Source organism: Danio rerio, chromosome 13 (genome assembly GCF_049306965.1).
Source record: "Danio rerio strain Tuebingen ecotype United States chromosome 13, GRCz12tu, whole genome shotgun sequence".
Lineage (NCBI taxonomy): Eukaryota > Metazoa > Chordata > Actinopteri > Cypriniformes > Danionidae > Danio > Danio rerio.
Window position 1 is genome coordinate 32,790,902 of NC_133188.1, and position 19,841 is coordinate 32,810,742.

At 34.8% G+C, this 19,841-nt stretch overlaps 3 protein-coding genes and 1 long non-coding RNA gene across 9 annotated transcripts in view; 2 read left to right on the forward strand and 2 right to left on the reverse strand.

The window, feature by feature from the left end:
* ogdhl (oxoglutarate dehydrogenase L) overlaps window positions 1-2,603 on the forward strand; it is a 51,391-nt gene extending 48,788 nt beyond the window's left edge. Inside the window, exons 21-23 of the mRNA XM_682523.8 lie at window positions 9-172; window positions 270-421; window positions 1,587-2,603. Of these exons, the coding sequence (XP_687615.2) occupies window positions 9-172; window positions 270-421; window positions 1,587-1,710 (440 nt within the window). The 3' untranslated portion in view covers window positions 1,711-2,603. The remainder of the gene's footprint in view (window positions 1-8; window positions 173-269; window positions 422-1,586) is intronic.
* Window positions 1,944-4,260, reverse strand: zgc:153142. Its single transcript, NM_001077339.1, is given in 3 exon segments — window positions 1,944-3,771; window positions 3,852-3,971; window positions 4,083-4,260. Coding segments are annotated over 3 exon segments (279 nt in total). The 5' UTR covers window positions 4,177-4,260; the 3' UTR covers window positions 1,944-3,706.
* LOC141377197 (uncharacterized) lies at window positions 3,588-19,321 on the forward strand. Of its 2 annotated transcripts, XR_012389338.1 has the most exons (4): window positions 3,588-3,861; window positions 7,267-7,441; window positions 17,057-17,133; window positions 17,305-18,561. It is a non-coding gene; the product is annotated as an uncharacterized lncRNA (long non-coding RNA). The 2 variants fall into 2 exon arrangements; XR_012389337.1 differs by lacking the exon at window positions 3,588-3,861 and having other exon boundaries at window positions 7,203-7,441; window positions 17,305-19,321.
* chata (choline O-acetyltransferase a) lies at window positions 5,794-19,168 on the reverse strand. Of its 5 annotated transcripts, none has more exons than XM_005156729.6 (15): window positions 19,017-19,168; window positions 18,586-18,697; window positions 17,275-17,466; window positions 17,067-17,185; window positions 15,852-15,905; window positions 15,596-15,776; window positions 14,837-15,014; window positions 14,468-14,637; window positions 12,946-13,046; window positions 12,242-12,370; window positions 10,322-10,444; window positions 10,101-10,239; window positions 9,941-10,003; window positions 9,674-9,811; window positions 5,794-7,449 (listed from the first exon to the last, which is right to left on the reverse strand). In XM_005156729.6, exons 2-15 carry the CDS (start codon window positions 18,631-18,633, stop codon window positions 7,171-7,173), a joined length of 1,914 nt encoding a protein of 637 aa, XP_005156786.1. In that variant the 5' UTR covers window positions 18,634-18,697; window positions 19,017-19,168; the 3' UTR covers window positions 5,794-7,170.
* Window positions 19,322-19,841: the final 520 nt, after the last annotated feature.

Here is a 19,841-nt window from a genome sequence, read left to right on the forward strand (position 1 = left end):
CTTTGCAGGGACAAAATTTATCAGGGTAATTCCAGATGATGGCCCTGCATCCAAAAACCCTGAAAAGGTCAAAAGGGTCATCTTCTGCACTGGAAAGGTGTACTATGAGCTAGCCAAAGAAAGAAAACAGCTGAAGTTGGAAGAGAATGTTGCAATAGTCCGACTGGAGCAGGTCGCCATAATAGTTTCTTTATTTTAAGTACAATTGCACAGAAAAAAAAATTACTTTCTTTGTCAGAAACATCAAATACATTTTTTTTTTATCTTAGATATCGCCATTCCCTTTTGACCTCATCAAGGCTGAGGTTGAGAAGTACAGCAATGCTGAACTCATATGGTGTCAGGAGGAGCACAAGAACATGGGCTACTATGATTACATAAGGCCACGTTTCCTCACAGTCCAACCAAAGAATCCAATATGGTAAGTGTCTTTTGGAGATAAATGTTTGAGCCACTTAAACAAAAGTACAGTGGAGATCAAACTCAGGTCAGTGTTATGTCTTGTTTGAGATTATCCTAACATGATTAAAAGAGCATATATTTTAAAGGACAGTTTAATTTGTTTGGGTCTGATGGGAAACATTGTGCTCTATTTTAATTTAAGTGCATACAGTAGCACACATAATCTCAGAGTGTGTCAAAATCTGAACTTTTGCTGGTTTACAGGGATAGTTCACTCAAAAACTGAATGTTTTATATGTTATGAACTTTTGTGCTAAACAAGTCACGTTATTGATGATAATACAGTCCCTTACTGCATTGACAATAAGACAAATGAGCACCAACTCACACTAAATATTAGGCTTATGCTAGTTTTGTAAAATAAAATAAGAAAACAATGTTATGAAATATGACAAGAAGATGCTGCGCTGCCAGACACGTGTATTATTTTCGGCTAAGTGAATGAGTCGTTCACAACAGGGATTCCTTGACAAACGAATCGCTCCCTCCATCAGAATGAGAAGTGAAAACAGGAGAGGGGCTGTGTTTCAGGACTCGGATTAGATCAAATTAAACAGGGAGGGAGGATAATACACTTCCATGCACACAAACATGTTTGTTGGCAATGCCCGTGCGGTCACATCTATCAATGTGGAAAAGTGATGTAAATAATAATTTTCGCAATTAAAAAACTCCTCTGCATCTTGGTCCCGTATTCATTTCAAAGAAACGCTACCCTGTACTAAAATGGCGGCTCTGTTGACGCATTCGTTCTAATAGACAACAGCAGAGTAGGCGACATCTAATTTATACATCTATGGTGTGTCCTACCACTGCAAATGTGCTAAAGTCATTTAAGTCTACTCTAAACTTCAGACTTGTTAGCTGTAATATTTCTTGTTGCTAGAGTCTTTGCTGTTTGCTAATTTCAATGACCATGTTTTCCACAAAATAAAGCATTTTTGATGCAGTGGCTTATTATTTTGTAAAACATTAATTCAATACGAATGATATAGTTAGTACAGGTTTTGATTTTGTAATTAAGAATTACCTATAACATTATGTTTGGAAAGATCAGGTGTTTTTAGTTTTGATCTCCACTGTATAATATGCACCAAAGTAAAAATATTTACACTCACTTTTAGGTATGTTGGCCGTGACCCTGCTGCAGCCCCAGCCACAGGAAACAAGTTCACACATCTGGCTGAGCTCAAGAGGTTTTTGGACACTGCATTTAACCTCGAGGCTTTCCAGGACAAGAGTTTTTGATGCTGTTGTGTCAGGTGTGAAAATCAGCCCTTAAGATAGAACAGGTATCACTGCTCTGTTGATTAGATAAGGTCATTTTCATGAGATATCCATGTTGCCAATGTATGTAAGATTACAATTACATTGATAAATAGAACACAAGACAGCAAAGAGAATTGTATGTACTCATTCAGATTTATTTGTAGATTTGCACCAGAAATCCTTTATCTGTCTTTAAGTAATCAGTATTTTTATTTTTTTTTTACAAATTGTCTTCCATAACTGTCACACTTGGCTTCATCCTGAGACATCAGACAGATGGCATCTAGACAAGTAACGTTATTCTCCGTGGTAGTCCTGATATTCTCTGTAGCTTCCACAAAATATGCTTTATTTTAGACTTTAGGGTTTTAGTGACATTTAAGACTTGTGGGAACGAGGACATTCATAACGTCAACATGTCTGTGACAACTTTGAAATGCTAGTATACACACTGGGAAACAATTAAACGTAAGCTACAAAGCAATTAATTACACAACCCATCTGATAAGCACAAACATCTGAAGCAATATCGTTCTGTTTAATCTTAATGCAGTCAAACTGCTTTTCTATAGAAATTTAGCAACATTTGGTAATGCTATATTATATCACTCTGTGGCTGGATGCTCACACATAGTGAAACCTTGATATTCACACTAGCTGAACTAAATAGCGGTAAACTGTACTTTACACATACTGTGTGGTAGGTTATTCATGTGACACTTGGAATAGGGAATTTAATGTAAAAAAATAGATTTGGTTTTAGTATATTATAAACAGGACATTGCTCATGGGAGAAAAAGATCGCTGTGATAGATTGTGATGAACGATAGATGTTTTTCAGCAATAATGCAATAAACTGTGTCACTGACAAACGATGGATGTTTGCGTGGTTATATCATTTGTCATATACCTGTGCACATATACAAGCAGTCTTCTCACAGACAGTGTGCTGCCTTCATATGTACATAGGACCCTACGATAGTACTCATTTCATGGATGCTTTAAAATGCTGTCTAGTTATTTGGCTCACTTTAATTTTAAACATGGTTGAAATAGTACCTTACAACTAGAGGGCACAGTTTAAAGGGAAGCAGTTTGAACAGAAATGTGTAGGAATAGTACATATTGTACACAGCCATACTAGAGTGGCATAAACACATCAAGTCTTTTTCCAAATGCCAGCAATTTTGAGGCCAACTGCACCGTGACATTGTTATCAACACCCCGATATTGATTGACAAGTGCCTATTACTATGTGTCAGTATTGGCAAACAGCATAATGTAATTGTACAGTATAATGCGTAATGTTTTTGTGTGATGCCAAGTATCCCTTATCTTTTGAAGTAGATATGCCCGAACAGAGGGTGGAGAGAACAAGCTCATTTGCATTCAAGGGCAAAAACTTTTTTGTCGCAATTGCGAAATTGTAACTTATTCATATTTTTCTTTTTTACCTAAATTATAAGGTTAACATCTTTTCACAGCATTGTGAATTACCGTATAAGTGATATATCAGTATACAGTATAACTGAATTCATCAGATTTTTTGATACAGCTCTGACTTTTTCGCAAATGTGATAAATATAATAAGAATTTTTTTTTTCTCAGAACGGCGTGAAATAAAATTTGAATTGTGAGAAATACAATCTGAATTGCTTTCTCTGTGACTTTTTTTTCACAGAATCATAAAAAAATTAGTTTACAGTATGAGATCAAAACTGCATGATATAAAATTTCAGATCTCTTGAGAAATAAAATACTAAAACTTATTCTACAATAAAATAATTTATGACTAATTTATCCGAATTGCAAGATATAAACTCTGAATCACAAATTGTGTGAGAATGAAACTCATAATTACAGTTGCTTTTTATTCCTCCAAAACGGTCCTTTATGGTATACAGTGTATACCGTTCAGTATTCGGCAATAGAAGTCTATGCTATTGCTAACTTTAATTTGAAACGGGTACGGTGTTCAGTACGCCTCCCTCACCGCGTCAATGGCCTCCTGGCACAGCGGATCAAGGCGTCCATCACCCCCTATGAACAAATGAGTTTGACATCATCACATCTCTTATCACCCAGAAATGCAGAGGTTTCCGAATGCTGACGCAATTTACCAAATACAAGGTCAGTGATGTTGCATGTATACACGCGCTCTCCATTCACAATGAGCTCAACTGTATTCCAGTCATCTGTTTTCTCGAGGACATACCGGTGACCGTCGCCTTTGAGCACCGCTGAAGTGAAGGGGAAAGGCAAAATACACTTAGTTTCTGTCAGAGTCCAGTTATTGTGATTAAAAACTAACTTTTTGGGGGAAAATGTAACAAAGCTTTCGACAAGATTACCTTGTAAGCCGTCCAGGCGAAACGTTCTGTGATCGACAATTCCACACGAATCGTATGGACCGTACCTTATTGTTACTATTGAATTAGTTGGCATAATTATAAATAACAGACTATTACAAATCCCTCCGAATGTCACAATACAAGGCTGTCAACACTGCATTTTTGTGTACACCACTCTCCATAGTAACCAATGGGAGGATTGAAACATGTAAACAGGAAGCTGGAAATAGTGCATCAGGCAAGTATGTTTTTATATTTAGCAATGCTTAAATTCCCTGTTTAAGTGTTACTTTAAATCACATTGTTACTTCAGTAAAATTCGTATAATCTTAATATTCAAATTTAAAAAAAAATAATAAATAAAATAAAATAAATAATAATAATAATCAGATTATATTTAAAAATAGTTTCAGGTTTATCACAATTAAACACAATAAAACAGAAAAAGCTGTACAGTAGCTGGCTGTGAATAATAATATTTGATATTATGTCAAATCTTAATGCACTCAACACTCCCCATTAAAGTTGGAATAAATTGTTGTAATGTTAAATGTAGAGTAAGGATAAAGAATATTTTTCTAATCTGTGTTGTGATGATAAAATGAATAAATAAAGCTGTATTTATAGATGCTTGTTTGAAAAACTCAGTCCACACAAAGTCATTTTAAATTAGTACTTTTATGGCATTAATAGAGTACATTTATATTGATAAATAGATTTATTTCTTTAAACTATAACTTAGAAAAATAAAGATCTTAAAGGACATCACAGTTTAAGCACTCCACCACCAGTTTAACAAAATACATTCTGTTACATCTTCACTTTCACATGGATTTGCTCTTTCATCTCTTTTGTATGTATTCATGCTCAACATGATGTCATGATGTACAATTGACTTCTTACTAACACTTAAGCTAAGGCTGTTTTTTTCTTCCAATTTAAACAACTAAGTGGTTTGTTAGTCTGTTTCATCTAAGCTATTTTAGTTATAGCATCTGGTTTACTCATAAAGTGCTTAAATACATTTATCAAGTAGCTATCGCTGAACAATTTAGAATAACAATCACAATTGAACATACTGTATGATTTACAAATAATACACACACAAACAAAACTGTTCAGCTGCATAATTTTACATTATAAAAACAAGCTCACTCATTCTTCATTTCTATACATTAGACAGACATCAAGTATTGTTTTTCTACTGTGCAACACGTGTCTATGATATTTTCAGACTTGATATAATCACACTGTCACATATACAAAAAAAGCTAGTCAGTTTTTCACTGTACATTAATTAAACTGTTCACCTTAGCCTCAAAAGTTCTGCTATTGCACTGGAAGTCAACAATCCCTGTTGAAATTATTGCATTAGACAAGCCCACAGACTGGAACCACATAACACTGTTCATGCAACATGCTGATTCGCATTAGGTTATGTTCTTTAAACATTTATGCAGACTGTGTATTTTAAAATATGGCCCATTGAAAAAGTATTTTATAGAACACTTAAAACAATGCATATTTTAAAGCTGAAATACCATACTGTATGTTATTATATCTAGGCCAAAACCCAAAATAGACTTTCACACATATATATATATATATATATATATATATATATATATATATATATATATATATATATATATATATATATATATATATATATATATATATATATATATATATATATTTTTTTTTTTTTTTTAAACAGACACATCTTTGATTAATAAAAGAACAACAAACAATAATAAAGTTAAATAGCAGCTTCTGGTCCAGTTCCACAGGTTCATCATTCATATCTATACAGACATCCATAACAACTCTGATATAACTAATAAAAAAAACTTTTAGATTGTAAAGAGCTTTAGCTATATACAGTGCCATTTTGTTTCTATGCATACTTAACAAGTACACCTGCAGTATCTCAAAGGCAGCAGTAATGTCCTTTTTCCCCCTAAGCTCAAGCAGCTACTTTAATTTCCCAGTCTGCTTTCTGGTGACAAGTACAAAGTCATCCTTTAGTTATGTTTTGAACAAGTCAAACATTCTTCAAAATAGTCTTTTGTTTTCCAGAGAAGAAAGTAACTCCTACTGTAAGGCCACGCACGAACAAAATTCAACTTGAGTTGTCTCTTAAACTTCTGGTCTTGTTTTATATACACCACAGTACTTTTCAGGAGTGACAACTGTGTTGAACAGCCAAATTTCCTTTTAAAACTGCTGGTAGACAGTCACATTTAAAAACATCATAAGCCATTTGTACATAACCAAAGAAAACAACAAGTTAATAAGATACTTAAAACATATTATGTAGTTATCTGTCTCTTATGTGCGCTGCAGAAATCTCAGGGAAAGGTATTGGCAGATTTGGGTAGCCAGAACTTGCTAGATAAAAGCAAATAAGAGCAAGTCTTTAGTGATTGTAAAAACAACAGAAAAAAGAAAGTCCTACAGGTTTGGAACCACTTGAGGGTGAGAAAATAGTACTTTTTTCTTTCTTTCTTTCTTTTTTTTTGACTAAGCTACTCTTTAATAACTCTGGCTCATAATCGGAAGACATGGCAACACTTCAACAGTGAATCTTGTAAAAATCTGTGATATTACTTTGGTCAGAAGTAACAGATATATCAAAACACAAGATACCAGAATATTGCTATGGTTAGCATGTCAATTGGCAATCAAGAATTTTTAGTGAGTCATGTTCGTTCTCATGTTGTAATGCAGTTGTGACTCCTGAAGCTTTACAGTGTGCACATGGCCATACAAATTTGAGGAAGGCTACTATGAATCTGAGCTTCATCTGCTCCTTTTAAATCCCCATACTTTCTTTTTGGCTAAAATAATCCCAAATAATTCCAGTTTTTAGATCAACTCTCTACCACTGTAAAGTGACTACAAATTCATAGAATCTCTGTGCAACAACTGTTCATCATTATATTTGGCAATTTTTTTAAAGACTCAAGGGAAATGCCTACTTTAACTATGTTGCGCAAGCATTAAATAAATCAGCCTTTCTATATATTTGAGGCTAGAATTTTCTCACAAAATTAGCTCTTTTTAGAATCACACTAATTCCTGCGTCTTATGACTTGCTTCCATTCTTCATTACCTTAGGGTTTCCCTCCATCCTTTGTGTGGAGTCAGCTGGTTTAACTTCAGTGTTGCATTTTCTGCACAGATCTTGCATTTCCTTCAGGCACCCCTCAAGAGTCTTCACAAACAAATCTGAGCTGGTCTCCGCACATTCACGGAAGCTGGACACGCAGAAGAGGATGTGGTCCGTCTGAGGATTGTAGCAGGCTCCGTAGCCATTTGGGACGACTGGACCATAGCAGCAGAACATCTCCTCAGTGGTAGGAACCTAGTGGGTTTTTTGAAGAGTAAAGACTGGTGATGTAGTGCTAACATTTTACTAAAATAATTAAAGTGCCCCGTTATGCTTTTTCATTTGATGTACTGTAGTTGTAAGTCTGCAAAGTTTTAAAGATCAAAGTGGAGGATATAGAAAAATAAACGGATGTCTGAAATTAGTCTATATTAATTCCATTCTTCATGCACAAACCTCTATCAGATCTTTTTAACTTTGACACTGTAGTTGTAGCTGAGACATGGAAAAGATTGGTTCATGTTGTCGCCATGTATGTGACCACGGTTTCAGGCTTAGATTTCACCAAGGAGCCCTGACCATCTTAATTATACCTTACAACTGATGTTATGTTGTGATGCTCATGTCATGCTTGAGAAGATGGTTTGGATCAGTTCATTCTTTCAGTATCATCTATCACTATTAGACTCATCAGTGCCAATTTCCTTTCCTGCAGATGAATGCTTGGCAGTTACAAAAACATTACAAAAATTCAAAAAAATTGTGAAAAACATTTTTTTGCTTATAAGAAAGATTTAGGTACATAATATGTACATTAAGCTTTAAATTCCAATTGGCTGGAAACATATGCACTGGTATTCTTAGAGGCCATTCACAACACAAAACATGTCTTTGATTGTAAATATTTAAGACGGTCTTTTTTAAATAGGACCTATAATGCAAAAATCTTTTTATAAGAGATTTAATCACAGTTGTGTGGCAACAGTGTATGACTATAGTTAGCCTCTAATGGTAAAAATTAATTATTTATCACACTTAATAAAAACAGTCTAAGGCGATCTCTCCCTCAACAGCGTAAACAGCCCTGAGTGAGAAGCAGCTGCCTGCCTTTAGAGATTGTAGTTTTGTGCACAAATGAACACTGTAGTCTCCATAGAGTACCTTCTTCTGAGCCACTTAATTTTTATATTTTCAGTTTTTCACAGAGATAAAGTTAGTCCTGTTTGAATCTGCTGATATGCTGATGGATGAGCATTTGTAACTTCAAAATGCCTCTTTTGAAAAGCGGGCTGGGAGCACAATTTCATTGTGTCAATCTCTGTGTGTTCACTATGGTTAAATGAATGAATACTAGAAACTCATAGACCGCTAAATATTTTAGAGGGAATGTGGAGACAACATAAAAAGAAAATGTATGTATATATATATATATATATATATTACTCATTTATGAATAGAAATGTTTTTTAATATAGACTTTTTCTGATGCAAAAAATAAAGAAAAAAAAAACAGCTATTTCTCATCTCGCGCACATAAACCTGCTAGGACCACACTAATACATCACATCCGTTCGGCCAGTCGCATTCAGTCTAGTTGTAGGAGGTCAAACATTTCAATGGATCCGCAACTAAATTCGGATCCGAATTTTCTGCATACGGAAATGATCAGAACTCCAGCTCCCGGACTACTACTGTCATTTGTCGTGTGCAGTGAAAAGGAGGCTTAAGTAATAAATGAATATAAAATATTTAGACAGCCTCAAAGCTGAATATGGGCTTTTTTTATTCATTCTTAGTGAGTAAATGAAAACTTGAAACGTTTTAACATTCTTATAACTTATTTACTGCGTTGATTAATCTGTTAGGCTTACAAAAAATAAACAATACCATCATGTAAAGCAGGGGTGCTCAACCCTGTTCCTGGAGATTGACCTTCCTAGAGAGTTTAGCTCAAACCCTGATCAAACACACCTAAATCAATTAATGAGGACCTGAACAGCACTTGATAATTAAAGGCAGGTGCGTTTAATATAGGTTGCAACTGAAATCTGCAGGAAGGTCAATCTCCAGGAACAGGGTTGGTCACCCCTGATATAGAGTAATAGTGCATATCTGCCATTTTTCTGTTGGTCAATTTATGACGCTAATTTGACTTATTGGAGCATTGTTTACAAGTGCTGCGAAAGCCTCCAAAGCTGTAGCTTTCATTTTGACATCTGTTTTAAACTGTAGACTAATCAAGTCATCTGATTAGAGCATTTTAGCTCCCAGGTAAGGGCAAGGTTTGAAGAAACTGAATCCTTGAACAAACCCTTTCAGCTGCGATAAAAAAGAGGTGACTCTGCAATGTGTACTCTGAGAAAATTAAAGTATGTTTTGACTTTGAACTTGAACAGCGTAATGGGGCACTTTAAAAAGAAAAATGCATGCACACTATCAATATCAAATCCACTTATGTTCTATGATTTAATTTGTCAACCTGGCTTGTAGAGAGAGTGAAGTGGATGCTGGTTGCGTAGGTCGTATCTGAAAACAGCTCTGGCTTTTCCAGTTTCAGCTCCTTGGCAATCTCTCGCAGCCCCAACAAGTGATTGTCTATTGCCATTCCTGTGATTGCCTGTTTGCAAAGAGTGGAAAAGCAATGTTTTATTGTAGAACAGGCAATATGACAATCGCAGACTCCTTCTTGACTGTAAATGACAGATTGTGTAATTGTAGTTCAAATTCAGCTGTCTGTTTCACTTACTAGAATTGTGTAATTAGTTTGGGCTTTTATGGCAGTCCAGAGCAACTCCATTTTCTCAGCATCCTAAATAAATCAAGTAAGACAAGGGTTATTGTTCTTTTCCAAGCTGTTCTGACATTGGCTGGGCAGTTTGAATGGTGTTACACACTAAAAGACATACAGTGATTTTGGAGCCACTGGCCATAGCTTTGACAAATGCTAAGGCTTCAGGGGTGGAGGAGCGAATGTTGTCGACTCGTCCCTCTTGAAAGCGGCGTATTGATGCACTTTCATAGGTGGGCACTAGACGTCCATGACATCTGTACTCAAAAAGAAAAAAAAAACAAGATTAAACTTATGGTAAACCTCAGTATGCTGCACTAATACATTATAAACACTGACCTGTAAAATGTAAACTGGAGCGCAACTTGGACATAAGCATCAGGGCTCATTTTCTGTCTCTTGATGAACTCTTTGCCATAACCAGTGAATTTGTGGACATTCATGTCCAGGTTTTTTACAAGTCTGTGGAATATAACAGTTGATATATTTTAAAAAGTTCAACAGTTTGGCTTTTCTTTTATTTATTATATCAGCATTTATAGTAAACTTATTTTTCAAGATTTAAATAGGGATATTGTGAAATGTTATTAAAGTTTACCTTAAAAATTATACTTTATATTGCAATCTATTTCGATGAATACAAAGCAGAGTTTCAACATCATTACTTTCAGTGTCACCATTAGAAATTATTCCAATGAAGATTTGGTGTTCAAGTAACATTTCTTTGTTAATTTTTATGTCAATTCAAAAGTAAAGGATCTTTATAAAATATAAATATTTTGGTTGCCTATAGGTTGGCATTCATGGGTGTTTTCCATTTATTTACAGCTGGTAAAATAAGTATTGAACACCATGTTTTTCCTGGGAATAATATTTTTAAAAGAGCTGTAGACTTGTAATTGAACCTGATTTTGGTAAAAACCCAAACAATACAAACATAAAAAAACTATGTTGAGTTTAAAATGTGCTATGAGCTATTGGTAATAACAATGAAATGAGGCAAGGAGAAAGTACTGAACTACTGAAATTGAATACTTTATATAAAAGGCGTTTTTGGTGATGGCAGCTTAAAGACTCTCTCATACTGTGTGGAGAATGAAGTCACATGAATTGCCCAGGTGTGAGTTTATCACAGACTTCAACAGAGTGTAATAATCTTGATGCTTCTGTGGGTCACGTCTATCAAATCTGATCTTTATTTTGTATTTTCAAATGGATTTAAGTCAGGTGATTGGCAGGACCATTCTAAAGCTTGATTTTCTTTCTCTGAAAGCATTTGAGAGTTGTTTCTTGTTTTGGATCATTGTCATGCTAAAATGTCCACCCTGGTTTCATCTTCATCATCCTGACAATGTAGATGTTGGAATGAAGCAGCTAATATTAATTCACAATGAGGAAGGGCAGATGTTTGCTGAATAAGTTCTGCGAGATTTCAGCTGCTGTCTTGGCCTTCACTGCCTTTCTACACCTCCCTTTCTTCATGTGTTCAGTACTTTTTTCCTGCATCATTTCATTTTATTATGCAATACCTAATTTGTAAACTAATTCGATTTGTTTTCTTTGCAAATATTGATTTCTTTGGTTGTTACCAACAACCAGGGAAAATTTCAAGTCAACAGACCCTTTAGATCACAGGTGTCAAAAAGGTGTCAACCTTTTGGTTGTTCCAAAAGGGCAGCAGCTCTGCACATTTTAGTTCCGACCCTAATTAAATACACCTAATCAAACTAATTGAGTCCTTCAGGCTTGATGGAAATCTACAGGTAAGTGTGTTGGAGCAGGGTTGGAACTAAACTGTGCAGGGCTTCGGCCCTCCAGGAATTGACACCCCTGCTTTAGATGGTGATATGTTCATTACTTATTTTCCCAGCTGTATGTTTTCAGATTGCATTATGAGAGTTTGATTTCTGCCCCGACTACTTTAATTGTCGAAAAGTATCACAATGACATGTTGAGGAATGTCAGATGTTCAAAACACTTAAAAATCATACTCTTATCTCCACCATAACAGAAAAAAAGAATTGGCAGCTCACTATCTTGTTTATGTAGCGAAGTTCACATGACCCACCCAGACAAAACATTGCATCAAAATACTATGTCACTTTGTTTAACAACAGAGTTAAAATTCCAGCATTTAAAGTGGTCAAAGCAGAGATCAATAGAGAACAGAAAACACCAGTGTATCATGAAGACAGCAATTAATACAGATATAGTTTTCAGTGTACAGAATTCTGCTACCTGTCTCTTGTGTTGACTCACTTCTGTAATCTGTCTGCTGAGGCTGAGAGGAAGGTTTGGATGTCTGGAGAGCATTTCCAGCGCAGTCGTCTGGGGGCTGGAAGTTCACTCATGCTGGCTGCTCTCACCAGCTTAGAAGGGCTTCCTCTCCTGAGAGAGAAACAGCCTTACAGTTCATCACAATACATCTTTACTGGGTTTTTTTTCAGTCTGTGTGGCTATGTTTTGAGAAGATTTTTGATGTTATCAGATTTTCTTGTTGTAATAATTGCTGAAGCTTTTAAAAGAGTTACTTTAATAGGTAAAATATCAATTAGGACTGTGCAGTTTTGTGTATTGCTTGCATGTTAACAAGCAGAGCACCAGCTGCCAGCTTCCAGCAGTCTTCAAAATATCTTCTATGTGTTCAACAGAAGAAAGAAACTGTCGATACAATATACTTAAAATTATTAAATTCTAAGAAGTTAAATAATATATAAACATTCCCTTGATAACAATACCATACATAATATTGTATTATTGAATGTCAGCACATATCTAATCTCAAGCCTTCTCATTAGAGCTCCCTTCTGCCTCTTTGGCAAAAACAGAAATAATGTGTTAGTATGAAAAAACAACACAATATTACAGATTCTTTCAGAAGTTAGGGTTATTTTCCAGACCAACCATGCATTCTGGGTTACTTTGAAAGTGTTTTTCATAAATAAAATAGCAATTTGGCTTACATGTATCTCAGTAGATACTCCGAACACTGCACAAGCACTATTCCCTCAAAAGGAGAGTGTTCACAGACGACGCCACAGCATCCATCAGCACCTATTACAAACTGAAATCATGGTAACACTTTATATTACAGGACTGTTTCTCATATTATGCACTTATAGTCATTACATAAACTTGGCAAATCTAGGTACCATTCACTACCTTTGAAACTAACTAACCTTAGCTAACGTATTTACCTTAAATAACTAATTTCTTAGGTAAATACATTGACTGCAATGTTTAAAAAAAGAGGCCACCTTAAGTTGAATCAACTTAAGATTTCCCTTAACATTAAGATGCATTAACTGCTTTGTTAAAAAATGCAATGTATATCTTGTGTACATATTGTATTGCAAATGGTTTGGTGCATAGGCTCAAAAGTGGGTTAAACTATAATGGATGGGTTAATGGATGGTGTAACTATAAATGTATGACAGTTAGGTGTGTTTGTTCAAATATAGTGTAAGTAAATCATTAAAATGTAAGTACACAGTAGTCAAGACCACTTATTATAACATCATGTGTGACCATAAATTTAACATAGTATACTATATTATTAGTTTATTGTTTGATCATGCTGCCTTATAGCTTTTGTAAAGAGCTGTACTTATGTGTGTATATTATACATGCAGCCCAAGACCTCACTGTAGCTAAGCAGGGCTGAGCCTGGTCAGTGTCTGGATGGGAGATCACATGGGGAAAAACTAGGTTGTTGTTGGAAGTGGTGTTAGTAAGGCCAGTAGGGGGCCTTCAACCTGTGGACTGTGTGAGTCCTAACGCCCCAGTATAGTGAAGGAAACACTATACTATCAGGGAGCGATGTCTTTTTAATGAGATGTTAAACCAAGGTCCTGACTCTCTGTGGTCTTTAAAAATCCCATGGCACTTCTCTTAAAGAGTAGGGGTGTAATCCCAGTGTCGTTGCCAAATTCCCTTCACCTGCCCATACCGATCATGCCCTCCTAGTCATCCCCATCCACTGAATTCGCTTTATCACTATCCACCAATAGCTGGTGTGTGGTGAGCGCACTGCAGCCGTTGTCCTGTGGCTGCCGTCGCATCATCCAAGTGAATGCTGCACACTGATGGTGGTGTGTTCCCCCCCCCTCATGATTGTAAAGCGCTTTGGGTCATACAGGATAAATGGGATTACATTACATTACATGTATGTATTTATATATGTATTCTTTGTTTGTTTGTTTTTTTTTTTAAACAAGCCTCACTTGGTCAGATGTTGAAAAGTAGCATTTAAACTAAAATATATGGTTTGTCCAATGTAATTGTAAGTCCATGTCATAAATAAATTAAATTAAACTGACTTAAAACAGCTCATATGACAGATAAAATAACTGATAACTCAGATTCTTTTCTACAGTGTGTAACTACATGTTATTGTACAAAAAATTAACATTATCATAATTGAATTTTACAATTGATCTAATCACATGATCAATGGAATATAAATTCATTTGTGGCTTTTTGTACCTGCATGGGTTTGTCGTACCATCGGTTGCCCCCGTTTTTGTCCGTTCCTCCTCCATGAAGCATTAGCAAAGCTCTGTTGCTGTCATTCAGTTCAGTGGCAGTTTCCTCATCCAAACACACCAGACACAAACAGCGCTCAATCATGTCCAGAGAGTCCCTGTTGGTAGAATCTGCACCCCATCGAGAAGCATTACATTTTGTGGATGTCAGTTCCATTAACCTGTAAAGAACTTCTGCTTTTATCAGGGGGATTTTGAGTTGTTTTTTCAGAGAAACTCGTGTTGTTTTGTTTCTTAGTATTTGGTTGTTAAATTGCAGGTCTGGGCAGAGAAATAAGTTGTGTGAGTTGAGGAATAAATGATGTCTGACCTTTGATCAGTATGTTGCGAGCCTCGGCCCACTGTGTTCTGCCATCTGATGTGAGCAGGCCGATTGGAGGCTGACGCTCCTCTTCGATGTCTGCCATCTTTCTGATTCGCTCCAGCTGAGTGTAAAGGTCTTTTTCATTCAGCCGGCGAAAGTTTACCATCACGTCTAGAACAAAAAACTGCAAACAGATACAGGATTTAAGACAGAAAACAGCACCAAATCTGTGTCTTTACTGAGCATAACAGACTAGTATCAAACAATAAAAATGGGATATTTATGTTTCAATATATTCAATTTTTTTTCCTGACCAAAAAACGACTATCATGCATTTTTACTGTATTTTACAGTATAAATGTCATTATAGTGTAGCACATTTTATATATAAAAAATATTAGCCAAATTATTTGATGATTTTTAAAAAAAAATATTAAAAAGATCACTGTGCAGCCTCAAAATACAAATCAGTTGCCGTTTTATTTTATTATTTAATATGTTGCTACTTTTCCACAAACCACAAAGTTTTACCCATTTGTCAGCAGAGTTTTAATAAGATTGGAATATTTATGTAAAGATATATATACAAACATTGCTCTGAGACATTACAACTTGCATTAAATATCCTTTCTATGTAAATAGGATCACTTTTGTAAATGTACAGTAACTTGAAGCAGACACCAAAATGGGTCGTGTCATTTTTGACTCAGCAATATAAAACCAAAACAATGTATAGGTTTTCAGTTCAAATGAAGTAATATTTACCTGATTCTTACATGCCACTATTATATGTTCGGGTTCAGGCATAACTGTGCTCTTCTGAGCCACTAAAGTGTCTGTTTTTGTTCCTGGCAGCCTGTAGGACGTGAAGACCTTGTTGTACTGATCCATACACAGGGGCGTCCCGGCCAACTGCCCACGAGCATGCTCTACAGGGAGAGCACGTCTGCAGGAAAACATCCGTTTTTACTATAATAGAACTTGATATGAACATAAAATATAACATAAAGTATTACCTTACCCATCAATTAGAGCTTTATACTCTAATACACCAGAAATGAGATTAGCAGCAAATCTGTTGAAAAAAATGAAAACATGTTCAAGAGTTAAAAAAGATCTACTGTTTTTATTTATTTTAGATGAATTCTCTTATAATCACCAAAATCAAATTGTGACATTAATATAGTTTTTAAATCACAGTTTTAATTTGATATGCACTAAAATGTAATTTATTCTTGTGATGGCAACACTGCCTTTTCAGCATCAGTACTCCAGTCTTCAGTGACACCCAATCCTTCAGAAATGATTCTCAATATTATAGTTTGTTTTACAAGAAACATTTTTATTAATATTTTAAGAACCCCTTTTACCATCAGTGTTAAAAACAGCTTGATATTTTCAGGAAACCTTGATGAATAGTGTTTTAAAAAACATTTATTTGGAAATCCTTTTTAAATCTTAAATGCTGTCATTTTCGATCAATTGGATGCATCTTTATGGAATATAATTAAGTTACAATGAAATATTGCACATTCACATTTACTGTAGGAACGCAATTCCTTTGTTTTAATTAGCACAACTAATCAAGGACTAATACCAACGTCTCTAAAGAGACTAAATCAAAACTGACTTACTCTGACCACTTGTAATGTTAAAGTTTAAAATAATTACTTTTATTAATATTTTTTGTTGTTCAAAATCATTTTTTGCCTGGGTTGGTCTTGTATTTATGATCCAAAAACTGGATAATGAGCAGCTAGTGTTTTATTTATATATATAATAAATAAATATTATACACAATTCACTTTGTTAAAGTGTTTAGTAAAATTTTCATCAATAAATGTTGATGGAGCCAATACCAAGGTCCCATAATTAAATTCAAAGCACAAACAGAGAATGAATAAAAAACACCCATAAATCATAAGCTACAGGCAATTACAAATGAACGGATATATTTTTGCAGCGTGGGAGGACTCTTTGTTCATATGTTTCCTAATCTCTAGATTAAACTGCTGATGGAGAAATCTATTTTTAGTTAATGACCTACTCAACTGCACTGTCATATGGACAAAATCATGTGATTTACAGACCATACAGTTTGGCTCAGCCCCAGCGCATTCACTGCACTGTATCATTAATTAATCTTCGTCGATATCTGCATTTTAATAAATTGCTATCAGTGAACCTGTGAGCTTTGAGTAAATATTGCCCTTGCTGTTTCTCTAGACTCTCATACCTGAGGACATCACTTTGACCCTTGAAGTTCTGCTTGTGAAAGACCATAACAGGACTGGAGTTGACAGGTAGTGCTAACCTGTTGTTCAAATACATGTCTTCAAGCCAATAATCATACACCTAACACAATGATCAGAAACAGGAGTTTGAACACTTTTATGCAACATTAAACCGATAGTTTCAGCCCTTTTTGTAGCTAGAGTACTTACCCAATTGGCCTTTTGTTCACTTCTCTCCAGTAACTTTTTCTGAAGGGTTTCCCCCACTCCACCAGGTGCTCCAAATTTCTCTACAACGGCCTTGGTCTTTCTGAACTGGTCCTCTGGGACGAGGTGACCCATGCATGTCAGGTACATGTCCAGTGTTTGCTTCAAGGGGGGAATGGGGAGCTTCGGGAGAGCCTAAATCCACATTAACATCAGATATTTATTAAAAATCTTTCACTCATTATCGCTTAAAGTGATAGTTCACCCCAAAAATTTAATTGCACTCACTATTTACTCAACCTCAAGTGGTTCTAAACTGTTCAAAGTTTTTTTTCCTTCGTTCAATATGAAATTAGACATTATGAAGAAAGCTCAAAACTGTTAACATTGACCCATGATAGAAAAAAAATATATATAAGGATGACAGCTTTTTAGCATTCTTCAAAATATCTTCTTTTGTGTTCAACAGATGGATGAAAAAAAGGCAAATTATTCTAAAACAAGTAAAAGGAGATAAATGATAAACAATTTCATTAAAAGGCATTTATGTTATGGGTCTTGTAGTGTTTAACCAAATGGTAATGAGTCTCTTTTCTAATTAATCTTGATAGGGTCTTTATAATTTTTTATGCTCCAATTTATTTACTTATACTTGTGTGTATACGTGCTATAGTTATGCATTGATGTAAGCATGAAAAAACAAGCCCCCCTTGGACAGATGTTGAAAATTAGCAAGTGTGCTATAACGCTACAACAAATGCAAATGCATTGTCCAGTTTGCCCATCTTGTTATCCATGTCATGAATAAATAAATCAATTAAACTAAACTGACTTAAAACAGATCATATGGTAAAAAAAAATAAAAATAACTGATTTGACAAATAAAGTCACTGATAATTATAAAAACATATGTTGTTATAACTAATCAGTCAGATTTTTTTGCAGTGTAACTGCATGTTACTGTAAAAAATTCATTATCATAATTTGATTTATAATTAATTAATAATGTTCATTTTAGGGTGAACTATCCCTTTAACAAGCACGTCTTAATTAATCATATGATAATGAGTCACTTGCCTAATTAGCTTTGGTTTTGATAATTTTATATGCTTCAATTTATCCCAAGTGTTATGTTTAAAGATTTTTCCCCCCTGTTTTTCCTGTACAACAACAGAATTTCGGTGATAATTTCACAGATAAAACATGATCAACATGTGGACTTATATGACAACTTGTAATAATGTAGGTAAACAGTAATGTTAGAAACGCAATAAATTTTAGTCACATTTTACATGCAAAATGGGTTTTGCTTACACATGGATCTCCCGTGTCCTTTGATTGTTCCCTTTTTGAAACTGGCATCCTCAAAGTTGAAGAGTTCAGTCAAGAAAGATGAAAACTCACTAACAGTTTTTCCCAGTTCCCTCTGAAGCAGAAAGACAGGTATGAGAGAGGAAGAGTCCACTGGAAATAGATTTAATCAATTTCGTTTTAGAAATATAATTATTCTTATAATAAACAGTGCTATTTTGATTTCTTCATCAACCACAGACAAGGAGCAAGCTTAAAAAATAAATGTTGAGTTTTTTAAATGAATATAAATTTTTGATATAATTAATTCTTGTATTTAAATAAAAAAAAAGTCTTTTAAACTCCTCACTCAAAAATGAAGCTCTAGGCATATAGGTAATAATAAACACTTTTCACGTTAAATTCTTTAAAGTATATTGTTAAAAAGTACTCACCAAAATGTCATACCCTCTGTCGAGTCAACAGATGTCTCAAAGGGTTTATCCAGATTCATAATCCCGACGTGCCGTTAATAATTTCTGCTAACTTGTTTCAGGCGGCATACTTGCGTCCCATTCATTGAGCTCAGGAGCTTCGGATGCTCCTCAGGAAAGATGCTGAAGGATGCTGAAGAAGCGCTACCTTTCCCAGACTCCTCCCTCTAAACTCTATTCGCTCGAATCCGCATCTGCCAGCCCACCTCATACTCACTTTAACTTGAGTCCTTGAGCAAAATTTATGAGCACACTTTTACATCTCCAAGAAGAAGAAGAAGAAATGTCCGTAAAGAAGCGCGCTCGATAATTTAATTAAAACGAAACGCGGAATGGTTTATTATAGACCATACTGAATAATAAACAACTGGTTCCTTTTCTTTTAAATAAATATATTCGATTTGCAGCTGTTTGGCATAAATAGTTATTTTTGTTAATTGTTTTATATTCGTGATCCTTTCTGTGGAGTTGAATATACATTTACTATATAAATTACGCAACAAGGATGTTGTGTTTTTTTCATATAAATGCACAAGCATGAAGAGCTATATTTATAATAAAGTTTTTTTTTTTACTAATATGTAATAATTTAGTTTTTTTTTTCATTTGCTGCGCGTTATTGCTTTTCATTAAATGAATGCGATATTGTATCTTATATTTATTTACGGTCAATATTCGTTTCTGTCTTAACTGTCAATAATTAATCATAGTGAGTATGTGAGATAATGTAAATTAAATTATTTTTTTATTATTGTAAATAGGTGAATGTGTATGTTTTTGGGAAAA